The 11,656-nt window shown below is 39.0% G+C and overlaps 1 protein-coding gene across 5 annotated transcripts in view; it reads left to right on the plus strand.

The window, feature by feature from the left end:
- Positions 1–11,656, plus strand: part of PPEF1 (protein phosphatase with EF-hand domain 1) — a 152,179-nt gene that overhangs the window by 73,053 nt on the left and 67,470 nt on the right. For all 5 annotated transcript variants that reach the window (XM_054676256.2, XM_054676257.2, XM_024353137.3 and 2 more), the window contains 2 exons: positions 1,188–1,348; positions 8,986–9,100. In XM_054676256.2, coding sequence (XP_054532231.1) covers positions 1,188–1,348; positions 8,986–9,100 — 276 coding nt within the window. The remainder of the gene's footprint in view (positions 1–1,187; positions 1,349–8,985; positions 9,101–11,656) is intronic.

The following is an 11,656-nucleotide window of genomic DNA, read 5'->3' on the forward strand; positions in this document are numbered from 1 at the left end:
TGATCTTGGCAGGTTTGATTAGGCAGTTTTTTGGGGTCTTGGCTGGAGTTCACTCATGTGTCCAGAACAAACACTGGTGGCTGCTGGCTGGGGGCTGATCGAGGACAGCCTTGGCTAGGATGACTCAGCTCAGCTCTACATGGTCTTGGATCTTTCTGAAGCTTAGCCTAGGCTTTGTGGTAGTGGCATCGTTCCTAAAGAGTGCATGAAAGCATACAAGGCCTCCAGAGAGACCTGAGCTTGGAACTGGTACATAGCACTTCCATCACATTCTTTAGGCCAGTACAAGTCATGAGCCCAGCCTGGTTTGAAGGGCTGGGGAAACACACTCTTGATGGGAGTAGCTGCAAAAGTACATTACAAAGAGCATGGATAGAAGGTGGGATAGAGAATTGGGATCACTTTTGCAATCCATCTACCATGTTTCCTTTCGTCTTTCTCTATCTGAATTGTCTTGATTTCTGTACTGGGGCTGACTGTTTCATGGGCAATCTAGCAGGCAGGGACCCGGGGTCTCAGCACCCACTAAAATGGACAATGCAGGCACTCCGTTATGTAGAACTGTCTCTCTGAGACTGAGAGGTTCTTTGGGTATTTCTGCCTGTGGTTTGTCCTTTAACTTTATCTGCTTTGTTACCAAGAAAGAATGAAAATCATGTCAGAAAGTTTATTTTTATGTAAGGAGAAAAACAAATCCGTTACAGCTAAATAGAATCCTCTGAAGTGTTTAACAGGGGAAAAATTGAATGTTGCAGTTAAATTTTCTGTAGGTTCTGAATAGCAACAGATGTTTGAACCAAATATAATGTATTGTTCTGTTTTCAGCCCTATTTGTAAAAGTCTGAGATGTAAGAGTGGGCAAAAAACTTAGAGCTAGAGCTTCGATCATCCAAATACCTTGATTGGCTAGTTTTCCCTGTGCTTCTCCCTCCCCTTCCCACTAGCCATGGACCCACTGCTGTGGTAAAACATCTGCCCAGGAAGGGATGGTGGTGACCCATGTGAATGTTCTGGTCTCAGGGTCCGTCATTCCTCGTGGTTATATGTGGGCTGTGTTGATATGCAGAACATTTAGCACAGTGCCTTACATGGGCTAGGTATTCAAGAAGATATTTATTAAATTTAAGTATTGAAATGTTGATTCCCACCCCCACCCCCACCCCCCCGTTCTGTCCTTCCTTTTCCAGAATTAAGAAATCAATCTCTTGAAAGCGAACAGGACATGAGGGATAGATGGGATTATGTGGACTCGATAGATGTCCCAGACTCCTATAATGGTCCTCGGCTACAATTTCCTCTCACTTGTACGGATATTGATTTACTTCTTGAGGCCTTTAAGGAACAACAGGTAAGTGGAAGCAGATGCTGCCTTGATTCTTGTACATAACAGATGCCCAATAACTGTTGAAAGAATGGATGAACATACCACCGCAGAAATGCATTTCTTTAGAAAACAGTTCACATTAAGTGAGAGCTACCCTCTGTTACTCATTTAATAGAAGTCTCCTCAGGTGCACAGCAAGCTCCTCTCTGTAGGCTAACAGCATTTCATTTGCCATTTTCTGAGATATCATTCACATACCATAAAATTCACCATTTTACAGTGTACGACTCAGTGATTTTTTCACGCATTCACAGGATTGTGCAACCATCACCAATATCTCATTCCAGAACATTTTCATCACTCCCAATAGAAAGGCCATTCCTATTATCATTGCCTCCTCCCCACCCGTGGCAACCACTGTTCTATTTTCTGTCTCTATGGATTTGCCTATTCTAGATATTTCATATAAATGAAATCATCAAATATATGGCCTTTTGTGTTTGGCTTCTTTCACTTAGTGTTTTAAAGGTTCGTTCATGTCATATCATATATCATTACTTGATTTCTTTTTATGGCTGATAATATTCCAGTGCTATCAGTGAATGGACATTCGGATCATTTCCACCTTTTGGCTATTATGAATAGTGCTGCTATGAATATTCATTCACAGATTTTCGTATAAACATGTGTTCTCAGTTCTCTTGGGCTTATACTTAAGAATATTTCACTGGGTCATATGGTAGCTCCATGCTGGATCATGTGGTAACTCTATATTTAAATTTTCCAGTAATTACTAAACTGCTTCCCACAGTAGTGGCACCATTTTGCATTTCTACCAGCAATGTATCTTCCCATGTAGGTTCCAATTTCTTCATGTTTTTGCCAACACTTGTTATTTTGTTTTTATTTTTATTTTTATTATAGCCATCCTAGTGTGTGTGACGTGGCATTTCATTGTGGTTTTGTTTTGCATTTCCCTAATGACTAATGATGTTGAACATCTTTTTATGTATTTATTGGCCATTTGTGTACCTTCTTTGCAGAAATCTGTGCAGATTCTTTGCCCACTTAAAATCGGGCTTTTTATTATTGAGTTATAAGAGTTCTTTCTGGATATAAATTCCGTATCAGATATATGATTTGCAAATATTTTCTCCCGTTCTGTAGGTTGTTTTTTCATTTTCTTGATAATGTACTTTGATGCATAAAAGCATTACATTTTGATAAAGTCCAGTTTATCCATGTTTTTTCTTGGTTGCTTGTGCTTTTGGTGTCATATCTAAGAATCCATTGTCAAATCTAAGGTCATGAAGACTTGCCTTTGTGTTTTCTTCTAAGAGTTTTATAGTTTTAGCCTTTACACTTATGTCTGTGAATGATTTTGAGTTAGTTTCTATATATGGTATGAAGTCAAAATTAATTTTTTGCATATGGATATGCAGTTGTCCCAGCACCATCTGTTGAAAAGACTGTTCTTTCCCCATTGAGTGGTCTTTGCACCCTTGTCAAAAATCAATAGGCCAGGCCGGGCACAGTGGCTCATGCTTGTAATCCCAACATTTTGGGAGGCCGAGGCGGGTGCCTCCTGACCTGAGGTCAGGAGTTCAAGAGTAGCCTGGCCAACATGATGAAACCCTGTCTCTACTAAAAATACAAAAATTAGCCAGGCATGGTGGCTCATGCCTGTAATCCCAGCTACTCAGGTGGCTGAGGCTGAAGAATTGCTTGAACCCGAAAGGTGGAGGTTGCAGTGAGCCGAGATCGTGCCACTGCACCCTAGCCTGGGCGAGAAAGCGAGACTCCATCTCAAAAAAACAAACAAACAAAAATCTATAGGCCATAGATATCTGGGTTTGTTATTGGACTCTCAGTTCTATTCTATTGGTGTGTGTGTCTTTGCCAGTACCACACGGTCTTGATTGCTGTAGCTTTGTAGTAAGTTTTGAAATAGGGAAGTGTGAGTCCTTCAACTTTGTTCTTTTGCAGTGTTGAAGTTGTTCTTCATTATTGTTTTGGCTATTTGGGGTCCCTTGCAATGAATTTGAAGATCAAATTTTCCATTTCTGCAAAAAAGCCTATTGGGATTTTGATAGGGATTGCATTGAATTGCTATATCACTTTGGGTAATAATTGCCATCCTCACAATATAAGTCTTTCAACCCATGGTGTCTTTCCATTTATTTATGTCTTTAATTTCTTTCAGCAATGTTTTGTAGCTTTTAGTGGACAAGTCTTTCATCACCTTGGTTAAATTTATTCTTAAACAATTTATTCTTTTGGTTGATATTATAAAAGGAATTGTTTTCTTAATTCCTTTTTTGATTGCTCATTACTTGTGTGTTGATCTTATACTCTGCAGCTTTGATGAATATACTTGTTAGCTCTAGTAGTTTGTGTGTGTGTGTGTGTGTGTATGTGTGCGTGTGTAGTGTATTCTTTTGAATATTCTATATACCAGATCATGGTATCTGTGAATATAGTTTTATTTCCTTCTTTCTGATTTGGGTGCCTTTTGTTTCTTTTTCTTGCTCAATTGCTCTGGCTAGAACTTCCACCACAATATTGAATAGCAGTGTGAAAGTAGGCATGTTTATCTTGTTCCTCATCGTAGGGGGAAAGCTTTCAATCTTTCACTACTGAGTTTAATGTTAGTTGTAGGTTTTTCATAAAAGTCTTTTATCATGTTGAGGAAATTTCCTTCAATTCTTAGTTTTCTGAGTGGTTTTATCAGGAAAAGTTGTCGGATTTTGTCAAATGCTTTTTTTTTTTTTTTACATCAGTTGAGATGATTGTGCGTTTTTTACCCTTCGTTCTATTAATGTGGTGTGATATATTGAATAATTTTCTTATGTTGAACCAACTTTGTATTTCTGGGATAAATCCCTCTTGGCCATGGTATATAATCCCTTTAAAATGCTGTTGTATTTGGTTTGCTGGTATTATGTTGAGAATTTTTGCATCTATTTCATAAGGGATATTGGTCTGTAATTTTCTTTTCTTGTAGTGTCTTTGCCTGGCTTTGGTATCAGGGTAATACTGATCTCATAGAGTGAGTTAGGAATTGCTTCCTTTTATTCTGTTTTTTGGAAGAGTTTAAGAAGGATTGTGTTAATTCTAATTTAAATGTTTAGTAGAGTTCACCATTGAAGCCATTTGGCCTTGGACTTTTCTTTGTTAGGAGGTTTTTGATGACTGATCCAATCTCTTGTTCTAGATCTGTTCAGATTTTTTATTTCTTCTTGAGTCTGTTTTGGTAATTTGTGAGTTTCTAAGAATTTGTTCATCTCATCTAAGTTATCTAATTTGTTGGTGTACAATTGTTCATAGTATTCTCTCATAACCCTTTTTTATTTCTTTAAGGTTGATGGTAATGTCCCCACTTTAGTTTCTGATTTTAGTTATTTTCATTTTCTCTTTTTTTCTTAGTCAGTCTTGCTTAAAGGTTTGTTAATTTTGTTGATCTTTTCAAAGAACCAACTTTTGGTTTTGTTGATTCTCTCTATTGTTTTTCTATTGTTTATTTCATTTATCTCCACTCTAATTCGTATTTTCTTTGTCAAAATATTAAGTTAGTTTATTGATTTGAGATCCTTCTTTTTTAATGTGTGCATTTACAGCTACAAATTTCTCTCTGAACACTGCTTTTGCTGTATCCCATAAGTTTTGATATGTTGTGTTTTCATTTTTATTCTTCTCAAAGTATTTTCTAATTTCCTTTGTGATCTTTTTATTACCCATTGGTTTTTTAAGAGTATGTTGTGTAATTTCTACATATTTATGAATTTTCTAGTTTTGCTTTTGTTATTGATGTCTAGTTTCATTCCATTGTGGTCAAAGAAGATACTTTGCATGATTTCAGTCTTTTTAAATTTGATGAGGTTTATTCTGTGGCCTAACATCTGGTCTATCCTGGAGAATGTTCCATGTGTCCTTGAGAACAATGTATAGTCTGCTTTTGTTGGGGAGAGTGTTTAGTAGATATCTATTAGGTCTAGTTGTGTGTGGTCTCTGAAATCTCTGTTCCTTTAGCTTGTGTTAAGTTAGTGTTTTGACAGAGATTTCCTTGAACACCAGGAGCGACTAAAAAAAAAAAAAAAGAAAGGGAAAAAAACCAACAACAAATATTTGCAGATTGGCTCTGTGTTGGAGCACTCCTTCAACTCCTTGGGCCATTTACAAATCTTAGTCGTTACTTCCCGCTTGTGCTGAACCATTGTTCAGTTTCCTTTTTCTTGATTCACTGTTTGGTTGTTATAAACTTTGAGTATTTTCCAGAGTTCTGACAAAGTTGATTCTGACAGGGTTTGTTTGTTTGTTTGTTTTTGCTTGATTTGTCAATGTTTTTGTGGCGGAATGGGACCTTAGAGTTGCCTACATCACCGTTTTCTCTGACATCACCCCAGTACCCTCATTCTCAGGTTAGGACCCTAAAGGGCATACCTAGGAGTAAGAGTGAACTGGAAGACTGGCTTTTCAATGATCAAAGAACAGCTTGGAATGAATCATGTAATTCCTGAGATTGAACTGAGATCATCTTAGATAGCTAATGCTCCTAACCACCTGCCAACAGCAAATTTAAGTCTTCTCTGGAAGACGATAGGCCTGAGATTGTTTGTTCAGTTTTTCTTTCTTCCTTTCTTTTTTAAAGGCAGGGTCACACTCTGTTACCCATGCTGGAGTGTGGTGGCACTATCATAGCTCACTGAAGCCTTGACCTCCTGGGCTCAAGCAATCCTCCCCCCTCAGCCTCTCAAGTAGCTGGGACTGTAGGCACATGCCATCATGCCCAGTTAATTTTTTATTAGCTTTTGGTAGAGACAAGTTTTCACTGTGTTGCCCAGGCCGGTCTCGAACTCCTGGCCTCAAGTGATCCTCCCACCTCGGCTTCCCAAAGTGCTGGGATTATAGGCATGAACCACTGCACCTGGCCTCAGTTTTTCATATGCAATTTCCAGAACTCAATACAAATATAACCAAGCACAGGAGGTTATAAGACACATGAAGAAAACTGAGGCAAACAACAAACAATGGAAACAGACCTGTAGGGTATTTGGTTAGTGGCATTATCAGACTCTGAGTTTAAAATAAATATGCTTAATATAAGTTCAAGGAGATAAATCAATCCAAGGAGCCATAATAGAGAAGATTGATAATTCTGACTTTATAAAAATGAAAAGACTGTTATTAAGGGAAGAATAAAAGGTTCAACACAGTGTACAGAGTAAAAAAAAAAAGGATCATGTATATTTTGATTTTTTTAATTGAGAAAAAATTCATCTAATATAAAAGTGATCATTTAAATCATTTTAAAGTGTATGAGGCCGGGTGCAGTGGCTCACTCCTGTAATCCCAGCACTTTGGGAGGCCGAGGCAGGCAAATCACTTGAGGTCAGGCGTTCAAGACCAGCCTGGTCAACATGGTGAAACCCCGTCTCTACTAAAAATACAAAAATCAGCTGGGCATGGTGGCATGTGCCTGTAGTCCCCGCTACTCGGGAGGCTGAGACACAATAATCACTTGAACCCAGGAGGCAGAGGTTACAGTGAGCCGAGATCGTGCCACTGTACTCCAGCCTCGGCGACAGAGTGAGACTCCATCCCCCCCACCCCCCAAAAAAAGAGTGTATGGTTCAACAGTTTTTAGTATATTAAAAATGTTGTGCAACCATCACCACTATGTAATTCCAGAACATTTTCATCACCCCCAAACAAAACCCTTTACCCGTTAGCAGTCACTCCCATTTGCTCCCTCCCCCAGCCCCTGGCAGTACTAATTTACCTTCTTTCTCTATGGATTTGTCTAATATGAACACTTCCTGTAAGTGGAATCGTACAATATATGTGGCCTTTTGTGCCTGGCGTCTGTTGCTTGGCATGTTTCCAGAGTCCATCCGTGGTAGCATGGATCAGTACTTACTTCCTATTTTTAGCTGAGTAATGTTACTTTGTATGGATATAGCACATTGTATTTAAGGGATTATATGTTTATACATGCATTTTCATATTCATCTGTGGTTATATTGATTTTTGTATGCTTGCAAACACATAGAATATTTCTGGGAAAGATACGATACTTTTAACAGTGGCTGTTTCTAGGGGTAGGGATTAGGGGAATAAGATCTAGGGGAGATGGAAAATGACTTTTCCTTATTTTACCCATTTCTACTATTTAAAGTTTTATTTCAACTAAAAAAATGACATGTTTCTCCATTTTAATACTACTTTTTTTTTTGAGATAGAGTCTCGCTCTGTTGCCCGGGCTGGACTGCAATGGCGCAATCTTGGCTCACTGCAACCTCCGCCTCCCGGGTTCAAGTGATTCTCCTGCCTCAGCCTCCTGAGTAGCTGGGACTACAGGCGCGCCCCACCATGCCTGGCTAATTTTTGTATTTTTAATAGAGATGGGGTTTCACCATGTTAGCCAGGCTGGTCTCGAACTTCTGACCTCAAGTGACCTGCCCGCCTCGGCCTTCCAAAGTGCTAGGATTACAGGTGTGAGCCACTGTGCCCGGCCCTAAAACTACTTTTTTAAAAAGAAATATTCTTTAAAGGTAGTATTTTCCTCCAACTTAAAAGAATGTGACCATTTTATTCAAGTGGTTATTTAACCTGAATATATTTATAAATGGAGAAACTGCCATCTGAGTTAATCATCTTGAGCATTTAATATTGCAGTTGTAAATATAATTCTAATGCTATGGAAAGATAGCCTTATAGGCAAGGACTAGTATGACCAAAATGATTTTAGTCAATCCAAAGACCCAGAGAAATTATTTTCATAATAATTTTGTGTTGTTGCAATATATTCTCAGTGAATATTTGTTAATTTAGCTTTTATAAAAAAGAAAACTTCCCCTTTAGACAACAGTTACTCTGATAAGTACTACCAATGGACCAGAAAAACTACAATGATAAGCTAAGGTAACACTGAAGCCAGTGTTGGGAATCAATAGATTACATGTGGCTGGGGGTGGTGTCTCACACCTATAATCCCAACACTTTGGGAGGCTGAGGCAGGAGGATCATTTGAGACCAGGAGTTCGAGACCAGCCTGGGCAACATAGTGAGACCCTATCTCTTCCCCACCACAAAAAAGGAAAGAGCTTGAAAATCCAGTGTGAATTTTTCACTTACAGCACATTTCAATTCAGATTAGCTCCATTTCACATGCTCAGTAGCTCCGTGTGGCTAGTGGCTGCCATATTGGACAGCATAGGTCCAATATGGCAATAGGTCTAAATAGTTTTGACCTATTAAAATATGTTAAATTTGTGTGGTAGTCACATCTCTGCTGTATTATATTTTGGAGTATGTATTTATAATTTTTTTTCATTCTCCCTCTCCTTTTTCTTTTTCTCTTTTATTATTACAATTGGCTTTTTGTCTGCACGTTTCCCTAGGGCAAGGGCGTGCCTCCCTTCACTTCTCTTGGGCTCTAAGGACCTGGGATGATGATTCATTTTCTCAGTTACACACGTCGACTGAGGGCTTATTATATGCCAGACACCGGGCTAGAATGATCTATTTCAGAATAATTGAAAGGTTATCCTGAAATACAGCGACCTGAAACGTGCGTGCATGCTCCACCTTTACAGTTTTCTATACAGTCATGTCTTTCTTCCTTGTTCATTACATCTATTTCCTCTGCTTTCCCCTCACAGATACTTCATGCCCATTATGTCTTAGAGGTGCTGTTTGAAACCAAGAAAGTCCTGAAGCAAATGCCGAATTTCACTCACATACAAACTTCTCCCTCCAAAGAGGTAACAATCTGTGGTAAGTTTCAGAGCAGAGTTGTCAAATTAATATTTAGGAGCCTCTTGGTCCTACATCGTTTGCCTAACTTGAAAACTGTGTAAATTGGACTGTGTTAAGGGAAAAATGTTAATATAGAATTATCTATCATGATAATACTGTTCCCCATCTTGTCTTTGTTTTGCATACCAGCTGGCAGGAATTAATTATGTGAGAAATTAAAGAGCTCATAGCTTTTTATAAAGGCAGACAGCATTTTAATATGGAAAAACCACCCATGGGTGGAATAAGCATTCTTTGCCCTCCGTCTAGCTCTCATTATCTTTGTTCCACGGTGCTTTTTCTAGGTGGGCCTCTGCATGCCACTTATGCTGGGAAGAGAAAAGCCCGTGGCGGGGTGAAGATTAAATTCTTCTCTGCCCTTGGCTGCTGTTTTAGATTTTTCCAACTGGTCTGTGCAGCTTTTAGAAGAGTGGGAATGTCCCAGAAATCTGTTTCTTGTTCTTTTAAATAACAAGATTTGAGATTTTGCTATCATATAGGCCAGCCTGGCAGGATATTGCTTCAAGAAACAGTACACATTGAAATTCCTCACAGTTGGTGCTCAGCATGCTTGCAACCGTTTGAGAGTGGGGTGCGTGGAAGGAACAGCAATTCCCTTAACTTCTAATTAAGCCTTTAGGTTACAAAACAGTGATTGTTATTTTCCAAATCAGTTTTTAGCCTGCATTTCTCTTATTCTGGCAGGTAGAAGTGAATTTGACAATCTAATTAAACTATTTGCATTTCTAGTGTCTGATAGTGGTGGCAGGGACTTGATGTAGCAGTGCCTACCTCATGACATGCCCTGACTCAGGTTTTTGAAGAGTCTCTAATGGTTCATTTCCAGCCTCCTCAGGCATCAGGTCTCTGACTAGCAGATGATTCATCTCAGCAGTGGGGGTCTTTTATTCAAGGCCTCACCTGGCCTTTTCATGGAAAATAGAGACTTCGGGTCATGAGGCTCAGAAAGCCATGCCACCCTGTGAAGCCTGTGAGGCCAGGGCTAGGTGTGCTCTTAGGATATATAGAATAGCCCAAACTGAGAATGGGATCCGCTCCCCTGTGTTTCACTGGGAGCCACTACAGACTCATCCTTGCTAAAAGGATCTGGAAGAAGACACACACGTTAATTACAGGGCAGGGCAGTCCTAGAATCCCACAGTGTGAGAACTGAAGGGTTCTCTAGTCTATTCCTTGCTCTTATGGGTGAAATTGAAGCTCAGAGAGAAAAGTGGCAGGATCAGAATTAAAATCAGGTCTTCTGTATCCCAGGTTAGAGGCAGCCCCACATCTGCCATCCTGACTCACATTATGTACCTGGTGGTTCATTTTCCATCATGAGACAAAGATTAGGGCATGACTTAACTGGACATCTCCATTGGTTAAAGATTTCCACATCCTGGCACTTATTTCTAGACTTTTTCACATAGCACCATTGGTAGGGGGAAAAGACAAGGCCAGTGGGTTTTCTTAACATGGGAATATTATTATTTTCTATTTTTAACAGCTCATTGAACTTCAAAAATTTCATGATTATTTATAATAAAATTTAAAACTGGGGCCATAACTTCAAAACCATCTTCCGTTTAAGACGGTGTTAGGAAAGGGGGAGAGATTGTGATGAAAATTTGCTATTATTTTAATTGTGAGATGCATTTTTTTACATGTACATCTAAATATGCCCCGTAGTTTTCAGCATGCATGAAATATAAGAGGATTTTTAGTCTACAGTTATATTATAAATGATAACCAATTCTGCACTCATGTTTTTGTTGGCAGTGGAAATATCTTTCTGTCCTTCTTCCCATGGTACGAGTTTTTCTTTTGCTGTCCAACTAGAAGTTAAAAATATTAAACTAAGTAAAGAGTCCTCCCATCTTTATGTCCTTAGATTTAGAGTGAGACCATATGAAAGCAATGAGATTTAAGCACACAATGATACTAATATGCTAATAATATTATAGTAGTATTTTATAAATAAGTGCTGGTGATATAGAATTTCTATTTTATTATTTCCAGTATATTTGGAGTCTTCTATTGCATATATTTGGTTAATCTTGGTTGTGGGATTTTAAGCAAACTGAGGGAAAAGTATTTGTAAATTAAATTCTATAGTAATTAAGTTGGATACAAAGAATAAAAATTTATGAGCAGAACTTATGAAAGATATTTTACCTAGAAATAGTTATCCAAATAGGGCTTTTGGATATTCACATAGTCACTCATTATTATTGCTATTTTTTGAGACAGAGTCTCGCTCTGTCACCCAGGCTGGAGTGCAGTGGAGTGATCTCAGCTCACTGCAACCTCTGCCTCCCGGGGCTCCAGCGATTCTCCTGCCTCAGCCTCCTGAGTAGCTGGGATTACAGGTGCACGCCACCACACCTGGCTAATTTTTGTATTTTTAGTAGAGACAGTGTCTTACCATGTTGGCCAGGCTGGCCTTGAACTCCTGGCCTCAAGTGATCCACCTGCCTCGGCCTCCCAAAGTGCTGAGATTACAGGCATGAGCCACCGTGCCTGGCCTTATTTTTT

This window comes from Pan troglodytes, chromosome X, assembly GCF_028858775.2.
Source record: "Pan troglodytes isolate AG18354 chromosome X, NHGRI_mPanTro3-v2.0_pri, whole genome shotgun sequence".
Lineage (NCBI taxonomy): Eukaryota > Metazoa > Chordata > Mammalia > Primates > Hominidae > Pan > Pan troglodytes.